This window comes from Sebastes umbrosus, chromosome 5 (genome assembly GCF_015220745.1).
Source record: "Sebastes umbrosus isolate fSebUmb1 chromosome 5, fSebUmb1.pri, whole genome shotgun sequence".
Lineage (NCBI taxonomy): Eukaryota > Metazoa > Chordata > Actinopteri > Perciformes > Sebastidae > Sebastes > Sebastes umbrosus.
The window spans coordinates 22,089,651-22,113,187 of record NC_051273.1 but is presented as its reverse complement, the minus strand read 5'-3'; the positions used below and the strand labels follow the sequence as shown (position 1 = coordinate 22,113,187).

The 23,537-nt window shown below is 41.8% G+C and overlaps 1 protein-coding gene across 1 annotated transcript in view; it reads right to left on the bottom strand.

The window, feature by feature from the left end:
- colgalt2 (collagen beta(1-O)galactosyltransferase 2) overlaps nucleotides 1–23,537 on the bottom strand; it is a 29,097-nt gene extending 5,560 nt beyond the window's left edge. The window contains exons 1-9 of the mRNA XM_037771144.1: nucleotides 23,013–23,537; nucleotides 5,093–5,203; nucleotides 4,853–4,970; nucleotides 4,104–4,238; nucleotides 3,805–4,009; nucleotides 2,396–2,515; nucleotides 1,934–2,007; nucleotides 803–909; nucleotides 213–345 (exon numbers count right to left, since the gene is read on the bottom strand). Of these exons, the coding sequence (XP_037627072.1) occupies nucleotides 213–345; nucleotides 803–909; nucleotides 1,934–2,007; nucleotides 2,396–2,515; nucleotides 3,805–4,009; nucleotides 4,104–4,238; nucleotides 4,853–4,970; nucleotides 5,093–5,203; nucleotides 23,013–23,251 (1,242 nt within the window). The 5' untranslated portion in view covers nucleotides 23,252–23,537. The remainder of the gene's footprint in view (nucleotides 1–212; nucleotides 346–802; nucleotides 910–1,933; nucleotides 2,008–2,395; nucleotides 2,516–3,804; nucleotides 4,010–4,103; nucleotides 4,239–4,852; nucleotides 4,971–5,092; nucleotides 5,204–23,012) is intronic.

Here is a 23,537-nt window from a genome sequence, read left to right as displayed (position 1 = left end):
CTTAGCAGGTCTTTAGACCGCGGTGGAAACGCAGACAACAGTGGGCTGAAGGAACCTTTTATTTCCTTGAAAAGTAGTTCCAGGGACTAAAAGTTATGGGAACTTTTGGTGGAAACCCGGCTTTAGAGATGGACAGACTGACAGACTCTTTATTGAACTAAACAACCCTTCTTTCTTCCCCATATTAGTGCGTTACTCTTCCCTGCTCTCACCTGTTTCCATACAGAGTGATGGCTGAGGAAGCAACCGATCTCCCCTCTGGTCAGGACTCGACCTGAGTAAGGGTCCTTGTAGCCCGGCAGCATCTCTATTCCTAGTCGCTGCAGCTGGGACGTATTGAGAGCCCTGCGAGAGACGGAGAAGGGAAATATAGTACAGTATATTCACTTGTCATTATGTAGCGGAGTCTGTCATCAATGAAAACAGCTTCACTGCAAAACACAACAAAGTCAAACTCAAGCAAGTTGCAACAAGTAATCCATTCTGTCAGACAAACAAAGGCTGGAAGAAGGATTAGGACATTCTCAACGGTGGATTAAAGTAAGCGCCGAGGAGGGAAAGTAAGTCAAGCCTTTTCCTACAAACACCAAAGCTCTGTTTAGACAGGATGTTTGTGTATGGATGTCAGAAGAAGCAGCTACAGACGGGAGACAGAAGACTGGGCATTATCTCAGCTGACGTTCAGGGAGCAGAGTTAATGTGCATCACAAGTGAATTTCAGGTGGAAAAAAATAGACTTTTACCATTAGCCTTGAGGTCAGTTCATCGTGTGCATGCAGGGCTGTGTGTGTTTTCGACCTACTTGCCGTCCACTGCGTCCGTCAGCGTAGTGTGTAGACCCAGCGAATACATTGTTTTCAACATCCTGGTTCTTCTGTCCAGCCGACGCTTCAGGTTGACCAGGTATATCTAAACATTTAAACAGAAAAAATAGAGACAAGGGCTGTCAATCAATTCAAATATTTAATCGTGATTAATCGCAAACTAATCACACATTTTTTTTATCTTTTCAAAATTTAGCTTCAAGGGAGATTTGTCAAGTATTTAATACTCTTATAAACATGGGAGCGGACAAATATGCTGCTTTATGCATATTTATGTATATATTTATTATTGGAAATCAATTAACAACACAAAACGACGACAAATATTGTCCAGAAACCCTCACAGGTACTGCATTTAGCATAAAAATATGCTTGAATCATAACATGGCAAACTCAAGTCCAACAGGCAACAACAGCTGTCAGTGTGTCAGTGTGCTGACTTGACTATGTCTTGCCCCAAACTGCATGTGATTATCATAAAGTGGGCATGTCTGTAAAGAGGAGGCTCGTGGGTACCTAGAGAACCCATTTTCATTCACATATCTTGAGGTCAGAGGTCAAGGGACCCCTTTGAAAATGGCCATGCCAGTTTTTCCTCGCCAAAATTTAGCACAAGTTTGGAGCTTTATTTAGCCTCCTTTGCGACAAGCTAATATGACATGATTGGTACCAATGGATTCCTTAGATTTTTGTAGTTTCATACGATGCCAGTATCTTCACTCTATAATCTAATTGCAAGACATTAGTGGCGTTAAAACAAATTTGCGTTAACTCTGACAGCCCAAATGGAGACATTTAAGAGAACACATTTTAATTTGCTCTGAAACCTCTTTCTTTAGGTATATTCCAAATGTTGTTTTGTCACTCTTTCTCCTTGTAGAATAGGAGATGTACTGTATAGTGCAAAGAAACAGAGGACAGATAAAACAGAAGTTAGAGTCAGGGAGGTATGAGGTGAAGGCGAGGGCAAAGGGACAAGAAGATCTTGGAAAAAATAAAGAAAGGAGAGAATCTGCTACAAAAACAGGAAGTGGGATTTGCTGATTAACAGTAAATACTGTATGCAGAGAGACGGATGCTGTTCCTCCAGGCAGAGCCAACACACTCACTTGATCAAAGCCCATGGTGTCCTGCGGTGATGGCGGATAGTACAGGTGCTCAGAGGGCTCAATGTCGTGGTCAACTGTTGACAGAGAGAGAGGAGGGAGGTGAGAGGTTAAGACAACAAAAACAGGATTAGAAAATAACTGAATTTCCTCTGGATCCTGGAGGTTTATTTCATTTGCTTTATTTAAAATCTGAGCAGTGAGGGAGGCCAAAAGGGAGAGAAAGTGAGAGGGGAGGTGGAGGTTGAATAAACAGAGAGAGAGAGGAGGAGGAGACTATGAGGAGGGCATTAAAGCAAAGAGGGTTGGCAGGATGTAATCACGACGGGTCGCTGAGGTCAAGAAGGAAAGAAACAAACCTGAGAGGTGAAGTAATCAACGAGTGACAGATAGTAAAGCCACAACAGCTGGGAAGTGTGGTGTGTGTGTGTGTGTGTGTGTGTGTGTGTGTGTGTGTGTACTCACTCAGAGCCTCCGTGATGGTGTGTATGAAACTCTCACTTTCTTCTTCTACACTCTGCTGAGCTTTGAGAGGGACGGGCAGGAGGCCGTAATGTTCTCTGTTACACACATACATCTGCACACCTGGAACACACACACACACACATGGTTCTGTAAATGAAATATCTTGAGCCAAACATTTCAAATAAACTTTCAAATTAGACCACCCCAGGTCCTCATACCTCGTCCCACATGATGCACAAGTGTCACACTAGAGCCAACATGCTACACAAACACAAATAAACTGCTCTATGTTCCTTTAAGTGTTATTGTTAAAGCATAAAGATTATCCAGTAAATGAACGAGGGATATGGTTAGGACAGTGTGATACACAGTGGGTAACAATGCATTGGATGATTGTGGTATGTTGCCCTCTGTGGACACAGTATGCGGGCGTCACACTCTCTTAGTCGACTAATCTGTTGTTTTGGTCTTAGTCATTTTTTATGCTTTTTTCATGTTGAATGACTTATTTATAAGAAACTTATGAGCACATCTCTGGTAAACACAACATTTAAAGTGGTGCTTTTGTGCGATTCTTTGTGGAGAAGCTCAAATGACTGTTAGTCGACTAAGAATTTCTTTGGTGGAGGGGTCGAGGACAGACTTAAAATTTGGAAATTAACTATATCAGTGTGTCTGTCCGTCAAAACTGTCCCCTCTTTTGTAGCATTAACAACGTGTGTTGCAATAACCGTCATTATGTAAGAGGTGTCAATTAGTGAATACACTGCATCTATGAAATTGTAAGAAATATCCATCACTTTTATGTCAAATTTACATTGGGTTCTGTTTCTTTGCTTGATTATTGAATTTAATTGTTTAGGTTTATTGGAATTACATTTTTCAAATCAAAGATACATAATTTACATTTCAGTTCAGTTTATTTTCTGTCAAAGTCTGGCTCTGTGTCCAGCTGCCCTCAGACATTTTGTAGACTGGACTGAGTTGTGTTTTTTGTGCTAAGTTTTTCCTTCTGTGTTCCTGTGCCTCTGTGTTTCTGTGAGGGTCTTTGTGTTTGCATGTCTGTTTCTGTTTGTGTGAACACTTTAATATGTTTATTTTTTAGTTTGCAGGCGAATACTACACAGTCTCGTTGTCTTTGTAATGGAAAGCTAAAAGGCTGTTTGTTCCCTATGGGTTACTACTGATGTCAAACACACAAATCTACAAACATTGGTATTGTTGCACACTCAAGACAAACACATGGATCCATTTTTCTGTGCTTTCACTCATCTGCTTTAATCTGACACATGTGCATAAAACTAATGCTCAGCAGTGCACGCATCCAGAATGAAGTGAAGCTGTCATGGGGCATTTACAGCCCCGCTACAAATGTGGCAGTTTGTTGTTAGTTGAGTTTTCAAACGAACCTGCTTGACGTGCCGAGAAAGCAAACACCATTATGTCATCAAATGCCCAGCTGTAGTCCGGGTGAGGAGGGTAGAAGGTCAGGTCCCTGCTGGATTCACGACGCAGGTCTATTAAGAAGGTGCTGTGCACCATGGGTACGGCGTAACAGCCGAGCCGCTTCCACTCCCTGATCGGCTGGTAGTCTGGCGTTCGCTTGTAGTAACCCTGACAGAGAGGAGGGAGATGAAGAGCACCGGGATCAGGGAATAAATCCAGCTGAGTGGACGGACAGATGTATGAGTTTAAGTCTAAACTGTACCTGTGGGGTGATGCCACACCAGAAGTTGGAGTAGAGCGAGCGAGACTCTAACATGGGAGCAGCCAGGGTCAAGTTTTCAGCCATCAGCAGGTTCAGCACACGGGGGTTAGTCAGCAGGTTGTCGCTGTCTACAAACTGGAGAGGCGACAGGATCACACATCATATCATATGCATTCTGAAACTAAATTGGCGAGCCTTGTGGTTTATCTTAAACCAATATTAAATTGGCTCCAACTGTTTCATTCATGCTTCACAATCACAGGCTCCTCCTTTACCAGCTGACTAGAAGCGTCCAATGATGCAGATGTGCAGCGTAGCCATTATAAATCGACACTTGTCACTATTACTCTGCTCACTCTGCCACCCCAGTCTCCTCCTTTAGTGCTACATTTTTGGTATTGTTTATTTAAAGGGACAGTGTGTAGGATTTGGTGGCATCTAGTGGTGAGGTTGCAGATTGCAAACAGCAAAACCACTATGGTTAGGTTTGGGAAAAAACTACAAAGTTGGGCTTAAAACTGCTACCTTTGTAAAGTGAAAATGAAACTGAACATTGTGAACACGGGACACGAATGAAAAGCTGATTGTAACGTGAAAGTGAAACTTAACACGTATCATGGACAGCGGTCTCCTGGATGAAGGCCTTATGTTTGTTGCTAAAATTCTACCTTCTACGAGCCTTTTCTACCAAATCAAACTGAATCTGACTGAATTATTGCATGTTTATCATAAGGTCAAAATAGACTTACCAGTATATAGTCAGCCCATCTTTCCCTGGCAGCCTTCAGCGCCGCCTGTCTCAGCTTCATCACATGGTTGAACCTTGAAGGAGGCCAGTGCTTCGGGCCCCACTCATCTGTGTAGGACCTGATAAACAGATAAATGGTCATCACCATTTAACTAATTATGTGGAAAACTGGGATAGAATCCAAGTCTGAATGACTTTGAATAGATGTTAATAAATGATTCCTGTGGAAACCGTGACTCACCTCGGCTCCTCCATGGGTCTCCACTCCACATAGTGATAGACACCCTGGGCTCTCTTCAGCCATTCTCTCAACATGGCGGTGGTGTTGTCCACATTATGGTCAGTTGCTGCCCTGAAACACAGACGCAGACAACACAGGACGTCATTCAAATGAAGCAAAACATTAAACTACGATGCAGCCTGTGCCTGTTTAAACGCATCTGCTAAACACTTGAGATGTAAACAGCTGTCCCTGCCCAGAAACAAACATCTTGGCGTGTCGGGGCTGTTTCCAGGGATGAGACCCCTGAGTCAAACATAATGTAGAACGATGCAAACTGTCATCAGCTTGAGGTAACAGGGAAGAGGTTGTGACACTCTGAGCCATGACATCCAGACAGCATGTTATGGAAGAAGACGTTCAGACTTCCAGACTTGTCCAATTACTCTCTGATGTCACAACAGGCAGCCACAGCGTTGCAAAGCTTCCTCACTGCCTAATTAACTTCACTGCTTCACAGCACAGACGAAGTCTGAGGAGCCACAGTGCAGACAGACGTTGCTCTGAGGCAATCTGGGTAAAAAATAGCCAAGACAGGCACACCAAGCACATGCTAGAGAAGAGCTGCCACAAGGACGACCCTCAAAATGAACTCAGCCTGAAGGTGTATGTGTATATTGATGCGCTGTGTGTCAACAACTCAACACAAAAATATTGCACAGACAGACAGATGGACAGACAGGACACCAGTATGTAAGCAAATGATGTCAGTGTAAAAGTTAGCACAGTTGTAGCTGCTTATTTGTCCCTCCTGTGGTTTACGCTCTGTTTCTTCACAGAGAGATTTCCACTCCAGCTCCCAGAGCTGACTCAGAGAAGACACTGCCACTACTGTTATGTGTGGGTAAGAGAGAGTGTGTGTGTGTATATATAAATGTGCGCAAGAGCATTTAAAACTGTGCAGCTCCCTATCACTTCTAAATGAGTTTAAGCAAAATAAAGATTACCTGACTTTGCATTTAAATTGCCCTTTAAAGAGGAAAGGTCAACAGGATGAGAGGCAGAAGGCTGTACTTGAATGTGCACATACAAACAAACACACACACTTAGTGAGATGGAGTTTTCCACTGCTTGCTGTAATATTCCTCGCTGTACTCTATCCAAAATCACACCCAATTTTAGACCGGCTGGACAGAGATAGAAACACACACAACCACACACACTTATGCACCGTCTGCTCGTATTGGCAGTAAGATAACAGTGTTGACACTCTTCATTTACCAGACACAGAATATAGTGCTCCAGGGATGACGTATTTTTTGTAGGCCAACCAGGAAGTTAGCATCGTACGGGTTCCCTCAACAAAAAGCCAATGGGATTGTTCCAATCGAGTTTTGTATTATTGCAGAAAATAAGCTCTGTGGTAAACAACAATTATGAAACTTAACACATTTTGTTCAGCAAGATAATCTCCACAAATGAACACCTTTTTTTTTTATTTTTGAAGTGTGAATACAATCGGCAGAAGTAAAAAGCTAATGTTAGGCTATAAACAAACTACACCACGGTCGCATGAGAGGAGTAGACAAGGAGGCTGTGAAGGCAGACGAGTCGGCGTGATGACGTTTAGTAGTCTCATTTAGCCACTTGTTGGCAACTGCCTTTTTTAAGACTTATAAAGGCTTCACGAGGGAACCGGAAGTGCTAAAATGCCAACTCATTTCAGGGTTTTAGGAGTCGTTCCTGTAGCACGCTATACGGAAACACCTGTTTTCACACAGACATGCATACATATGCGTTTAGAACTGCACAAACACAAACTACCCACATGCAAAAATCGCACATAAACATACATAGTCTTGCATTTCACATGATTGACATGATTAGTAAGAAAAGAGGCACATAGGTTTGGGATTTCAATCATCTTCAGTCAGACAGGTAAATATCTCATCATCACACAAAACCAGCAGCTGGAGAGGGGCCGCGAGCCTGAAGGAGACACAGTGTCGCAATCAATAATTTTAATAGTGTGTCTGTGTGTGTGTGTGTGTGTGTGTGTGTGTGTGCCTAAACTTGCAGATGTGTGACAAAACATAAGGAGGACGTTCATTTTTGTGTCCCGGGAATGTTGTTTTTACAGCAGTGTGACTGGTGATTTATCTGTTGCACAACTGGTAGTTTACCATTTTAAATGCATCTGTTTGAGAGTGTGTAAAAAAATTATGCATGCACATGCATGTGTGAGTTTTTAGTGCATAACTGCCCATGACAGTAATAAAGGGGGACGTTGCCCCTTGATGACTGGCTGTTGCTTTTTTTTTTATCGTGGGATGGAAACACACCTGACTCGCGGGTAATGAGCACATGTGCACACACATTTACATGCTTTTTCAACCGCTAAACTGCACATCGCCAGGGGAAATAAATGTGTTCCTACACGCCATCTTCCAATGACAGACTCAGCTGCAGGCAGAATTTTAAAAGGAGGGAACTTCTGGGAAGTAAAGAACAACATATGGTATAGTATGTGGGAACATATAGTATCTTATATAAGACTATGTTTAAGGGTATGTGAGACAACGAGGAGGAGCGTGGGATACAGGAGGAAGACGGGGTGAAAGACAGAGGAAAAGAAAGGGGGATTTGTGTTTGCATCACTTTATTTTAATGCTAAACATAAACTGAAAATGTCATCACCGATAAAGAATTAGCATTTTGGTGAATTCCTCAATGAGCTCATTAAAAACCTTCCAAAGTTAATGATCAGACTAACTACACATATCACATTAAAATGCTAATGATGCTTTTCTTTGGCTCACAAAATCAGAAGGAATATAAAATCTCCTTTTTTGTATTTTCACATGCTCTTCTTGGCAGGACATATGCTTCCTCTGTCCTGGTAATAAGTCGGTAAAGGTTGAAGGTTGTTTACAAAAGAATAGTAAACTCCATGTTTCAAAGAAGAAATGTGGAAACAATTACTTCAATAAATAGGCAGATTTTGCCAATAAAAATGTTGTGAAGCTTACAGGGTGTACAAAAGGCATCTAATGAGGATGATGCGTTCGGTTTCCTCCCGCTGCCCAGCCCCAGCGAGCACTCAGGACTCTGCACACATGTGAAGCAAATAGACTGAAACAAAGAAAGGCTTTTGTCCATGCGTCTGCTACATGTTTGATCAGGCAAAGAAAACAGCATTGAGTAAATCCACCTTTAGATGTGCCTCATTTTGTGCTTTCCATAATTTCCATGGGGCATCCTCTCCTCCATCTCATTTCATTTAGACACGCTTGTCCAACTATGTGCTCCTCAATTTCCTCTACCTTCAGGCAAGATAACCCACCGCAGCTGAACTGTACTGTGCTGTGACCTCAGTGCCAAAGAGCCTTTGCAGTTCCTGCCAAATACTTCAGCTATGCAAAGCTGGCGTCTCTGAAACTACAGGATTCTGAATATTTTATCTAACTATGGGGATACATTCACATCTACACACAAATAGCAACATTTCCTGTCTCCATGTCTGTGACTATGAGGAATGGAATCTGACAAAATCAAAGATAAATTAATAAATAAATAAAAGATTTGATAAATAAATATGTCATTAAATGTAGCAAAAATAATATTAAAAATAAATGTAGCCATTAATTAATTGATAGAATGTGACATCAATTGATATTTCTGCTTTAATTTGCTTCTTTATTTATTTATCTTTGTATTAATTCCCTTACTTATTTACTCTTCTATTTAATTTTTCCTTTTATTTATTTATGTATTTATTTCTTTTATTTATTAAATTAATGACAAAGGAATGAAAAAAATTATAAAATTAAATAAAATTAAATAAAATAAAATACATGAATAAATAAAAGGGAAAATTAAACAGAAGTGTAAATAATTAAGGGAATTAATAAAAAGATAAATAAATAAAGAAGCAAATTCAAACAGAACTATCAATGTATTTCACATTTGATCAATTAATTAATGGCTACATTTGTTTTTAATATTGTTTTTTTCTGCATTTAATGACATCTTTATTTATTTATTGAGTAATTTTTTTATTTTTATTTTTTTTATTTTGGCAGGTTCTGTCCTCCATATGTGACAATATTCAAATGAATATATAAGGTAACTATAGCATACATCTCTGTTTAAAGATATGGGGTCCCTCCTTATCTCTCCATACCTCTATACCTCTCTCTTTCTTGCCTCATGCTGCGTCTCCTCATTCCTGTTTTGAAGTTAACAGTGAAGCTCAGCCTCATTATTCTGCTGCCTGCAGCTTTGAGGTTGGGCTTCCTCTCCCCTTTTCTATCTTTATGATCAGCATCTGGATACCACATGCTTCCCCAGGCCTCACCTAAACACCGCACTACTCCCACACTCTCTCTATCGCTTCATAGACGTCCATTTATTTGTTCCTCATTACCAAAATCTCAGTGCACTAGACCATTAGCCTTTCACCTACTTACATGCATCAATCCCTCTTGTGCACATCTCAAAGCGTCCACATGTTACACCTGTCCTTAATCAGTGCTGCAGCAGCTAATGTTGAGTATTATCACCAACGTTAGAGAGGAAATTGGAAGACAAAACATGTAGTTTGGATAACAAAATTCCAGATGATCCCATATTTGGTTTGTTCAAATTGCACGGTAGCAATCATGCAGTAAAACGTACTAATACATAGGGGAGGGAAAAAATGTATTCACCTATCTATCGTGATTTTTTCTTAAAGATTTAGAAATGTATTTTCTAATGCCAGAATCAATATATTTGCTTTATTTGAGTCTATGTGGAGGTAGAAGGAAGTTACCGCTTTTGTTGTTGTAGTCTGAGTGACGTGACGTCATATCCGTATCCGTCAGCAAAACAAACCGCAGCGAGCCGAAACGAGAAAGTAGAAAACGTCAGAGGGTCCGCGGGGGTACAACCTGCACCCTCACATTTTAAATCCAACATGGTAAACACTACACATACAGTAAAGTATGGAAACACTTTGGGTTTCACAAATTGACAGGAAAAGCAGAGCTAGACATCATGGCTAAAGCTGCATGCTAACTCTGTCATCGACAGGAAACGTTATCGTATCGCGGTAACGTGCGGTCAAGCCAGCCGTCACTCTCATCTCTGTGGTCAAATGGGCCGACACTACAACTCTAGAGCACCCATATACTGACATTTATGTTAAATCCATTCAAACGGCCCCAATGGAGCTGACCATGGATGTATGAAGAGAACGGAGCTGAAGGGAGAGCTAGAGACGGACTTGGCGAAATTGGTGGAAGTATATATGTGTGACGTGATGTCTGGTTTTCAAAATAAGGTGTTAACAAAGGGAACTGTATATACAAAATACATTTATGGCAATAAGATTGATTCGATTATATTCACCAGTATAAAGTATAAAACATTAGATGTCCCTTATAAATGAAAAATAAAATACCACTAATTTGTGAGGTAAATGTCTTTATTCTTTGATATTTAGGTTGCTGGAAAAAATGTAATAAATAACTCCTGAAAATGACTGATATAATTGACTTCAGGACATCTCTGACTACATACATGCTGAAAATCAAACAGTTTTACTGTATTAATTTAGATATTCTCAAGTAAAAGTCTCTAGAAGTGTATGATTTAACTTTTTCCCATGATCTAGTGTTAAAAAAGTTAACAAAAATCGCAATACTTGTAGAATCGCAATACATAAAAATCGGCACCCAAGTATCGTGATAGTATCCAATCAGGAGATAGGTGTATCCTATCCTATAGCCCTACTAATACATTAGTCACATCTGCATCTCCATCACCTGAAGTGATTATCAACCCACTTCATCACTCTCTCTGGCTCTCTCCCTCCCACTTTCTTTAGGGTTATCCACTGCAGGAGTGTGTCAGATAACAGGGAGTGTGTCATGAAGGAGAGGGCTGACATCTGGCCTTAAACACAGAGGCTTGTCCCAGAGACTGGCCCTTTTAGGTAAACACGGGTCTGAACGGATCCAGCAGGCCAGTGTCAGCTGACTGTTGATTAAATAAACTATCTAATATCGTTGCCAATAATGACCCGGTGCGGCATGTAATTAAGACGTAAGAATGCCTCTTTCAGAGCAGAGCGTAGATACCTTTAAAACATAATAACTATGCCAGTGTGTCTGTGTGTGTTTGTGTGTGTATGTGTGTGTAGTCTCTCCTGTGGAGGCTGACGTGGCTGCCGGCCTCTTGATGGCCTGGCGGTGCAAAGGAGAAAGAGGAGGGGGTAGACGGGTAGAGAGATGGAGGGGAAAGGGAAATTCCTCATGACTCTCAGGGTCAACAAAAGTAGCCAAAGCTGGTGGGCTAGCACTGAAGTGTAATATTCAGTACTCATATTCAAGACTGGGAAAAGGTATTCATCATGGTTAGATATTACTGTAAGGAAAGCTAGTGTTGACTGTTGGTAGGAGACAGGATGAGAAGCCTGGCTTCCAGTGTTGTATCGCAATTCACAACCCTGACCTCTCCATTATTACATTTTGCATCGGAGGTATGTCATTTCGAGAGCCTGGGCTGAAACAAGAGATGCTGCAACGGTATCTGCACAGCCCAGTGGCACGGAGTCACCCCTTTCCTTTAAGTTGTATTATGAGAAATGGAAACAGAACTCCAAGATGGTAGTCATTAATTCCAAAACATAAAAGCTGTGCAGCCAACACATACAAGAGTTTTCTTTCTGGTTTGCTTTTGAAAACAGTCCCTCGCTTCCCATAAACTTTGCATTGCAATGATGTCACACACCTAAAAGAAGCCTTTCTAAGCTCTGGGAAAGTTTTTGAAGTTTTACATTTTCATTGTTTTAAAAAATCAAAACGCAAAGATTCATTGGCCCTGTTTGCAATCCCAGGTGTCCTGTTAATAGTTTTATAGAATCCACTTTTCAAATGTCATTCTTTTGGGTAAATGCTTTTGGAGATTTTTTAGTTGCAGTACCACAGTTAGGACAAATTGAGCAAGGGTGCTCTTAATACATGCATACCCTTCCCGCAGTCCCAAGGCACCAGGAAAAGCTTCCCTGGCCCTAAGCTTTTTAGCCATTTTCAGGAAGTCTCAAGGTATGTTACTATATGCTGATGCAATATGATCTCATGGGGAGGCATATACTGTAGATAGCACATCACTTTTAAGGACATTTCGCATGTCATCATGTCATGCATTTTAAGCTTTTTGCGTGTCTTTTAAGGCCCCGTTACTCATTCCTAACTCGTCACATACGTACGCACGGTCGCAGTTTTAAACACGTAGGTTTAGGAAAAGATCTTGTTTTGGGTTAAAATAAGGACATGGTTTACATAAATTAAGTTACGCACACAAGTTAAGTAGTCAGCGTAAATAAGTCAATGGTTGACTTTTGGTTTCACACGGAACACAAACACCGGTCTCCTGGATAAAAAATCATGTGTGTCCACCTCCCTACGCTGACTTTCTCACTCTTTATACCACATCACCTGACTTCTGGAGCACTTGCTCTGAGCGTCTATTGCAACGGCGTGAAATGACACGCAAAAAGCAAAAAATGCCTAGCGATAACACGCAAAATGACTTAATAATTAGTGTGCTATTCATATGCAATTTGAGAGACCAGGCTGGCTGGTGATCTTCTTTTGTATGTCTACAATCTAGTACCTTCTTTCCCTGCAACTCTCTAGATAGAAGCTCAGTCATCATAACAGCAAGGACGCCTCTCCTAATTAATTTCCATACACTGTGATTTTAGCTCGGCAGATGAGCCATGTCATTTTTTTGGCACTAAGACCCTAAATATTTCTTCTAAAACACAACATCTTCATGTCAATAATGGATATTGAACTGTTTTAATACTTATTTAGTTCTCTTATGGACACAAGCACGCCATGTAAACACCCAAAACAAAATCAGTCAGGCAGTCGTAGTCGTAAAACTCAAAGAAACAGATAGAAGAGTTGATGGAGGAAAAGAAAGATGTCGGGAAAGAGGGAGGAAATGAGAGAGTGGGGGAGGGAGGGAGGGAGGGAGGGAGAGTGAACACTGTGGTTAAGCAGCGAAATTGATGACACCGACAAGACAGACGGATGGTGCTAAAATTATATTTCCTCTATGAGAACATGGCTACCAGTCTTTCTAATGAATACTCACTGTTCATGAAAACATTGCTCTAAACCTGACTGATGAACAGTGGACCTGTTTCATCCTTCATTCTCTTTACTTCACCTTATCTTGTTCCACATCCAGACCTCTCTCTCTCCAGATGAGAGGGCTCATACCAAGATGCCATTGTGTTTCAGTATTTGCCAGCTCTATTATTGCTTTGCTGCCAAGCTCTGACAATACTGCTGGAAGTGTGCTGGAACACATGGGGGCATCTAAGCAAGAATTCACAGTCCCTCGCCAGGAACAGACATTTTCACTCCGGGGGAGAGAAAAAGAGAGAGGTAAAAAAAAAAAAAAAAAAGCTGCTCAGGGATTAGCTCAGATCAGTTCTACTTGTTTACTGAAACTTAATTGAACAGATGTGTCGGGTCGACAGAGAAAACTTTCCCATGAATACCTTCTTGCTACAGGGCAGGCAGAGAGGATGGGGCTGGACTGTTGGCAGGTATGACACCGTCAGCTGCACCTCTTCAACTCTCCAGAGAGTCTGAGGCTCAGTGAAAAGCTGGCAGAGATTACACTCTGATGTCACTGTGTTTGGAAAATGGACATTGGGCCACTTAGTAATTTTCTACTTATAGCACCATCATTATGTGTGAAATGTCTTTATTTCCACTGATACTCTGCAGATATATGAGCAGTATAGTAAAAAAAAAAAGCGTGACTCAATACATCTCGAGTCAGACTCATTTCAAAGTGATGCGTCACCGACCATATAGGCCATGTGCTTAATGTCCTCCTCACACCAGAACAATAAAAGAAGACATCACTGAGCCAACTCAATGTTGTCCTATATATTTTATAGGCAAAATGAAAATACACTGAATTCAGGTGAACCTTATTTTAAGTCTTTTTTAATGTAAATATTTAGGAATGCAGGAATGTAGCACAACATGGAAGAGAAAGCAGTGCTCTGTTTAGTTAAATGTGAAAGAGCAATACAAATATTTTGTCCCAAAAAAAATCAATGAATAATCGCGATCTCAACATTGATCTAAATAATCGTGATTATCATTTTGGCCTTAATCGCACAGCCCTAAGATGAATCACTTGGGAAAAGCTACGACTGACTTTCTCACAGCAGGGAGGCGCTGCCAGATGTGTTCTGACTATATCATCTGAAGCCATCTGAGACTCAACTTAAACTAGCCGTGTCTGTAAATGAGCAGGGTGGCTTTGATGTTAAATGCTCTGTAAAATGTTCCGGATATGGGCGGCTATCTAAGTTTGTATGAGGTGTGTACAACATCAGTTTTTCAAAGCAAATAGTCCAGTCACAGACACAAGCATCTTCCTCTGCTCCAGTGAGTTGGCGTCAGTACAAGCTGCTGATCTGGGAAATATTACCCTGCGTTTCTGGAGGTTTTTGTCAAATACCTGAGCAGATGTTAAAAGACCTTTTTTACTTTCCCACGGATTGGATGTGGCTGCAGAATACGACTCCTCAGGTGATACTGATTGGGAGGTCAGAGATGTTTGTGGTCTGTTACTCCACATATGGAAGTTCTGGCTCACTGTCGGCCTTGTGAGGTAACTGGGAGAGTGGATGGAAAACAGGGAGCTGAGCCAGAGGAGCAGAGCAGAAACACACACCACAATCATGTGTGTAATAGCATCCAAACACACAAAGGCTTATATGAGAAAGAGACATACATTCATCATTCATGCACAATCATACACGTATTTGCACTAGAAAAATGAAGATAATCCAACACATTTGTTTTACTACAGAGTGCCAGTACTGTGATCTAATACGTATTGACACATACCAAAAGCATATGCTCCTAATCATTCACAAATGTCCATGTTGCCGCCACATGAGTTCTCACAAAAGACTATCCCATTCTGATAATTTATTCCTTACATTTGGATAAACTGCAAACTCCCTGCGTGACAAAACCAAGAACAATTTGTGCTCAACTGGTGAGTTCCCACAAAAGGAATGGAGCCTGAGGTAACGCACCTGGCACGGGGAAAAGATGACCCAAAAAACCTCACAAAACTGATAACCTTTTAAGCCTGTTTGAGTCTGTCCATTTTCTTCAGTTTTAATATCTGTCAGTCAGATGAAATTAAAGTAAGAAACAGTAGATTTGCTCAGTAAATAACAGGTAACACAAAGCCAAAAACGTATCAGGGAACGTCTTGCATGTGTATTAGTTAAATCTAAAGCTTGTGTGGAAATAATATTACAGCAGGGTAGACAATGTGATCCATATGTTTGGTCTCATGATCCATACTGTATGATTGAGGATATTTAAACCTGCAACAAACCCAGCTGCTGCTGACTCGTACTGCAAAACTGAAAAGAATAAATCTCAATAGTGGGTTAGTTACTGCTCTGCGCACACGAGAGGACACCAGCGTAAAAACAGCATTAATTCTGCATAACTGTACCTGGGGATGTACAGACGACATGAAACCTCACCATCACATCTGGCTTCCCTTCTTCAGCATGTTTTGAACTTTTTAAAGTGAAAATGTGCTATTTTATTATTAAAAAATATTTACTGGTATCATATGAAACTAGAAAAACCTAAGGAATCCATTGGTACCAACCATGTCATACTAGCTTGTCACAAAGGAGATTAAATAACGCTCCAAACTTATGCTAAATTCTGGTTCTATGGGTACCCACCCCTCTCCCCTTTCTTTACACTCATGCCCACTTTATGATAATCACATGCAGTTTGGGGCAAGTCATAGTCAAGTCAGCACACTGACACACTGACAGCTGTTGTTGCTGTTGGGCTGCAGTTTGCCATGTTATGACTTGAGCATATTTCTTATGCTAAATGCAGTACCTGTGAGGGTTTCTGAACAATATTTGTCATGGTTTTGTGTTGTTAATTGATTTCCAATAATAAATATATACATATATTTGCATAAAGCAGCATATTTGTCCACTCCCATGTTGATAAGAGTATTAAATACTTGAAAAATCTCCCTTTAAGGTGCATTTTGAACAGATAAAAAATGTGCAATTAATTTGTGATTATTCATGGACAATCATGCAATTAATCATGATGAAATATTTTAATCGACTGACAGCCCTAGTAAAAATATTTAAATAGGTAAGAGGATATTGTGTCTCTTTGGCCAACAGTCCCAGCAGTTAACCAGAGGGGCACCCGCGCCAAACGAGCAAACATGAAACATTTAAGTGTCCCATTGGGGCACTGACATATCCTGGTACAAAAGGGGGTTTTAAAAAGTAAAATTTGGCATTTGCAGTATGAAGAAGAGGCCACTGCAAAGCACAACAATGCAGTCAGCATAAATCATACAGTCAAAAAGAGCTTTACTCAGCATTCAAGTCCGATTTTTCATGGTCCGTTTATTGCTGTGTAACTCGGTGCACTTGTCAAAATAACTTAAATATTGGGGGGGACAAATCATTTCTATCAAATGCTTGAGTGAAGCTGGATATGGTACAGAGTATCTTATAATCTCACATCAATCTCCTCATGACATGATATAGTAAAAACAGGATACAATTACATCAAACTTCTCTCTGTGTCTGACAGGAGGAGCTACAGTATACAGGGCACATCTGTCACTGAGGCATTCAGCGTATACGTATTTAGGCAGCTGTGGAAAATTCTTAACATATAGAGTCACATCATACCTTGGGGTGCATCAGGATTTATAGTGGCTGTACCAGCGGTTATATAATAATAGATAGATTTGGTTGTTAAATGTTAACGAGTGGAAAGATTATACCATAAATCCCTGCATTGTCTATCATTATAAAGTACAATAATAGTCATAAATATGGAATAAGTGGTCCTATGATGAATGAGTAAATAAACAACATGACATTATGAAAGCCAGAAGGCCGATGATGTCAGCGCTCTGACATCCTCCTTATGGATCCGTCCACAAATCAACATTTTGACACCCGGCAGCACAGCACCTGGGAAAGCACTTCCCCAAGAGAACACAGCCGGCGGGCAGTAAGCAGCAGGCGGCCCACAGCAGGCGTCAAAATAATAATAGGCTGGCCTAAACTTGCAGAAAGAATTGTCTGCATCGTGACGACGAACACGTTAAAACAAACACAAAGTTCACGGCTTATGAAATCCTCTATGATTTCCTTTGAAGCTGCTTACTAAAAACAGTAACTCCTGGAGGCAGGGCGCAAAACTCAACAGTTACCTGGCAAAAGATAAAAGCTGCTGAATTCTCAAATTAACCTCTCCCTCATGGGGAGTCCAGTAAGGCATGAGGTATAATGAGGACATGTCATCCATTCTCCTATCCCTTTCTCCATATTTACAGTCACTTGTGTATTTCATGTATTTCTTTTTTTGAAAATTGGAGTCTCCACTGGTTGCCTGGCAACCTCAACCCGTTGTAAAACCACATCTTAAAAGTTTTACATTTTGGTTTTTGTACATGCTAATAATTAGTGAGCTTTAAGGCCCAGACCCCCCAAGCTGGCATCAAAGAAAGCGGCAATGAAGGCTGACTGTTGCGTCGCCTCACGTCGCCTTTGTCTTGGCCGACAAGTTGCACTTGAACACACCGCAAAGACTACAACCTGTAGGCCAACTACCACGTACGTTCTGCGCCTGCGTGAGAGGAATAACTTTCCACACCAGCAGGCGGCGGTAGTCTGTATTCATCATTCAAAAAGGGACACTCAAAGACCGAGGATGTTACAGCCGTACAATGCATTTTAGCGTGGCGGTGCGATTCAAGAGACGGGGCATCACGTAGGCCGCTTCTCAGTTGCATCAAATTGAGACTTTGGCTACTTTATGCAAACCATTGGCGTCCGGCGCAACTCACCGCCTCTGGAAACTCCCTAGAAACTTTTAAACTAACCATTTTCGATCCAAAATATGGACAGATTTAGTCGCATGGCTTATTTCTCACATAAAATGTTTTCAGAAACACTATAACACAGAACTATTTTCGTGATATAAGAGAAAGTTTCCAAACGACCCGCCATGTTGGTTCCGGTCTGAAAGCTGGGAGCAGCAGCTCAAGAGCGAAAGCCTTCGTCCAATCAGGTGTCTAGTGCCTTGTGTCTAGTGTCAGCCCATCAAGCGTCCAATGCTGGGAAGCAAGGCGATCCCTCGCAATAAAAAACGCCCCTGCGGACAAATACCATCAGAGGTGCTAGTAGGCAGATCCTATCTGTGGAGAGAGCCGGGCTAGCTGTTTCCTCTTGTTTCCAGTCTTTATGCTAAACTAAGCTAACCTGCTGCTGCTCTCCTGACACATAACAACTACTGGGTCTTATTGCAAAGCTCAGTCACACCGACCGTCACCCAGCTTGAAAACTGAGTTTCTTGAGTTTTCACTGGCCAGATTATGAGCCTCTCTCTTGTAGTGTCTTACAGTTCACCGCTGTCCTGTTAGGACAGAAGACGCAGCAACAGAACAAAGGGAGAGAGGAGAGCTCTGGTGGTCAAGCTCCTGTGGGAATGTGGATTAATCAACCTGCGAAATGCCCTCTGGGTAATTTCCCAACATTGTTGACCACCTTCTCTCCGCCCGACCATCCCCCTCTTTCTCTAATTCCCTGCATTCTTTAACAGCAGTGTGAGAGTCTTTCTCGCCACTCTGCCACTTCTCTGTCAGACTTGCACCCACTTGCAGAGGGAAAACCTCTAAATGCAAATTTTACTGACCATCCCAACTGTCAGCATGAGTCAGGGGGCTGAAACAACAGAGCGGAGGAGACCTGGCCTGGGTGATCGGTGCGGATTATCCTGTGAACAGGCCCAAACTGGAAACTTTGGTCCTCCTGACATCCTCAGACCGGCCAAAGCCTGTCTACATATTTGGAAACATGCATGATTTAGTCATCTGGCCAGGTCGTTAAGCAATTTAAGACTCTTTAAGACTTGTCATCATGTTGTTTCAACAACACCTGCTACCATGTAGATTTTCCACTTCTTACATTTATTGAAGAATGCTGTATTTCTCATTACAAATCATATGAAAAGGGTAATACTAGAAGGGAGATTTGTCAAGTAGTTAATACTCAACTTGGGAGTGGACAAAATATGCTTGCTTTATGCAAATGTATGTATATATTTATGATTGGAAATCAATTAACAACACAAAACAATGACAAATATTGTCCAGAAACCCTCACAGGTACTGCATTTAGCATAAAAAATATGCTCAAATCATAACATGGCAAACTGCAGCCCAACAGGCAACAGCAGCTGTCAGTGTGTCAGTGTGCTGACTTGACTTTGAGTTGCCCCAAACTGCATGTGATTATTATAAAGTGAGCATGTCTGTAAAGGGGAGACTCGTGGGTACCCATAGAACCCATTTTCATTCACATATCTTGAGGTCAGAGGTCAAGGGACCTCTTTGAAAATGGACATGCCAGTTTTTTCTCAACTAGGTTTTGTGTAACTTTGGAGTGTTATTTAACCTCCCTCACAACAAGCTAGTATTTCATGGTTGGTACAAATAGATTCCTTCGGTTTTCTAGTTTCATATGATGCCAGTATCTTCACTCTAGCTTTAAAAACTAACAAATTTGCATTAACGCGTAATTATCATGTTAACTTTGACAGCGCTACTTTAAAGACAAATCAGGTAGAATACAATCTCTTCAACTTTTGTCCCGCCATGTATTGTGCACTCAAAACCAGAGAGGGAACACGGTGTAAGTTAACTTTTCTAAGAACACCCTCCAACCGTTCATCTCCATAAACTTCCTTTATGTTTTAACTGTTATGAATGCACATTAACACAGATGCAGCACAACCAAAAAACAACATCTCCCTGGTCCCATTGGAGTGCAATCTAGAGGTTAAAGAGGGAGCTGGGGTCCTGCTGCTACACAATTAAGTGTCTTTCCTCTTTTATCACCACCCTGATCATTATGTTTAATCATCTACATCCTTCTTCTCTACTCCTCCTTGCTCTGTCTCCCTTGGATTGCATGTTTGAAATGAGCAGGAAAAACAATCCTCTGTTCTGCGCAGGCCTGAAGCTCCAGATAGGAACATTATGTCCCCGCACAAAAACCGGAGCTTCACAGCCACACACTGTTGGTATTATCTGTTTCTTCTTGATTGGTTCCCCAGTACTTTACATCAGTCTGTCCATGATTTATATAGTAAAGTGGAGAAACCTGGCAGCCATACGGGTAAAGAAGGTGTATCATGTGACCGCAAAGTTCTTGGCTGGAGTCCAGCTGGAGACCTTCACCTCACGTCATTCCCCTTTCCCTATTTCACCGAGCTTCTGAAGCGTCAAATAAAAACAAAAATGCCATAAAATATTTTTTCCAGTAGTAGGAATATTAAATTCATCTTGAACTGGATCTGCTTTTCTCCTTTACTACTTCTCCTAACACACAGTGTTTGGGTTTTAAACTGTCGTTGTCCTGTTTGTCATATTGCAACCACTTAGTGTTCTGTAACACACTGTGAAATGCTATAATGTGGATTTAAGGGTTTAGTGAGAGTTGAATTACAATTTGGCTTTTATTGGGCGGTTTGGCTTACATGTTGGGCTGTAATGATGATGACAAAGAGAAACAAAGAGGCACAGAGCTGTGTGAGCCAATTTAGCCACAAAAAGCCAATTAAGTTTTTTTTTATGCTGAGAAAAATCCACACTCTAACAATACTTAAGATGTTTTAAGTATTCCAACTGCCACTCTTTTTCTTCAAATGCCACAGAAACAAATCAGCTCCACACACCGCAGCGTCACTATTCAGTAGTTCTTATTTCCGTCTGATCATTAAATGGCTTCTTGGACGACCCTCATGCTGCACACATGATTTGCTCAATGTGCTAAATAGGCTCATATGTGTTCACTCATAATCTTACTGTATTAAAGCGTAGTGTTAATAAAATAATCTCTTATACAAACATCAGAATACTTTATGACAGTTGGGCCACAGTAGTGGAAAGACTAGGCTGTGGCTGCTGAAATAAAATGAATTGCCTGAATAAAACAGTCCTGTGTTAGCGGCTGATGATGACTAGGACCTTCTGTGTTTATTTGTCCTTATTCTCTCATGATAATAGTCTATACCAGGGACACTTTGCCGTTACAACAAACATATTTGGACTGATCTGCTTCAGATTAACACTGTGATGTTTTTGCACTGACTGCAGGGCGGAGAGATGCCACTCATAACTGATGGGGGCCCTTCCTCTGTTAGTTAAACCACTCACAAAGCCATGTTAGCTCAGTCTCTTTGCTCCAGAGAGAAGGGCCCCCCCTTTCCTCTCTGTATTGAGTTTCTCCAGTGTGCAATTATGTGTTTTGGTGAGGGTCTCCAAATTAGGAACAGACAGTCGCGCTCTGCAAACAAAAAGCAAGACTTTCAGCGAGGGAATGGTGGGAAACAAAGCACAAGAATGCCAGCCAGGGAGCAACGGGGTCATTGAGGGGAAAATCATTGCAAACATCCACCAACCGGAGCTGCATGTGACTGTTATGTCCTCCATCTCACATTCTTCCCTGTGATAATACACCTGCCTCTAGTCTAAATCTCTCAGATTTTCTATCTGATCTGCCTGCATAACCCTCATGCCAACCATACAAAAGCACACACACACACACACATTTTACGCATGACTTCCCAGAACTCACACAGCCCTCCCGAATCCTGCTGTCAGACCAACTCAATGTCTCCTTTCATCCCTTCACCTGCAGGTTCCCTCTTTGATAACTTTATATTATCTCAGTCTGCAGACTATACAGACCCTACCTGGGGTGAGGGTGAGCCCCCCCTTCATACCTGCAAGCCCTGCTGTTTTTAAAGCCCCGTTTCCGCAGGTTTGTGCTGAATCAGACGGAGGGAACCGTGATTAAGGGTTAAGCCTATAACCCAACATGCACAGCAGCTCTTTCATCTTCTCCCACAGTGTGCAATTTGGATGCCGGCAGACACGCGAGGTAAGTACATCGTAAAACACAGCAACAGGTCTGAGAAGCTGATACTGACAATCTGTTATTAGAATTAACGTGGACACACGCTGCTTTCCATTAGCACGCTCCACTGCACATCACTGTCCACATCATGCACAAGCCTGTCCTAAATATGCACAATTGAAACTATGGAAAGAGATGGCTCAAAAGTCTTGACTTGCAGAAATATTTGCACAACATAGTTAATAAACGGTAAACTCCATCCCTCTAATGCATCCATGTGTGTGCGTCTCTTAAAATGGTAATATTAGAAGGGAGATTTGTCAAGTAGTTAATACTCAACATGGGCGTGGACAAAATATGCTTGCTTTATGCAAATGTATGTATATATTTATGATTGGAAATCAATTAACAACACAAAACAATGACAAATATTGTCTAGAAACCCTCACAGGTACTGCATTTAGCATAAAAAATATGTTCAAATCATAACATGGCAAACTCAATCGCAACAGCAACAACAGCTGTCAGTGTGTCAGTGTGCTGACTTGACTATGACTTGCCCATAAACTGCATGTGATTATCATAAAGTGGGCATGTCTGTAAAGGGGAGACTCGTGGGTACCCATAGCACCTATTTTCATTCACATATCTTGAGGTCAGAGGTCAAGGGACCCCTTTGAAAATGGCCATGGCAGTTTTTCCTCACCAAAATGTAGGTGTTTCTCCTCCACTGCACATCACAGTCCACATCATGCACAAGCCTGTCCTAAATATGCACATTTGAAACTATGGGAAAAGATGGCTCATAAGTCTGTACTTGCAGAAATCTTTGCACAACATAGTTCAAAGCTAGACAAGAAACAGTAAACTCCATCCCTCTGCATGCATCCCTGTGTGTGCGTCTCTTACCAGATGGCTATGCGCTCCTTCGGGTACTGCAGCCTCTCGATGCAGCCCAGGTAATGTGGCAGGCTGTGCGCTGCGTTACGAGCCACAATGGCGATCATAACCTTTGGCTTCAGCAGGGAGGACTCGGACTTGATTTGCTCCTGCTGCACCAGAGTCTCCAGAGTCTCCAGCTCCTCCGACACCACAGCGGCCAGCAGCGCCCACAGCACACCGACTCTCACGGCCACGACCAACCGCATCTTCGCTCTGCAAATTCCGCCGTGAGTCGTCCGAGCTGGACCTGAACCTGGAGCCCTGAGACTGAGCGAGAGAGGAGAGTGAGTGAGTGAGTGAGAGAGAGAGTGTGAGAGGCAGGGAGGGAGTAGGAGGAGGAGAGAGAGGAAGGAAGGTAAAAGAAGGGGATAGGCTGGGTGGAGGGTTTCCTACCCCTCCTACAACCCTGCTGCTGCTGCTGCTGCTGTTTCTGCTGCTGCTGCTGCTGTTGCTGCTGTTGTTGCTGCTGCTGCTGCCTCTGCTACTGCTGCT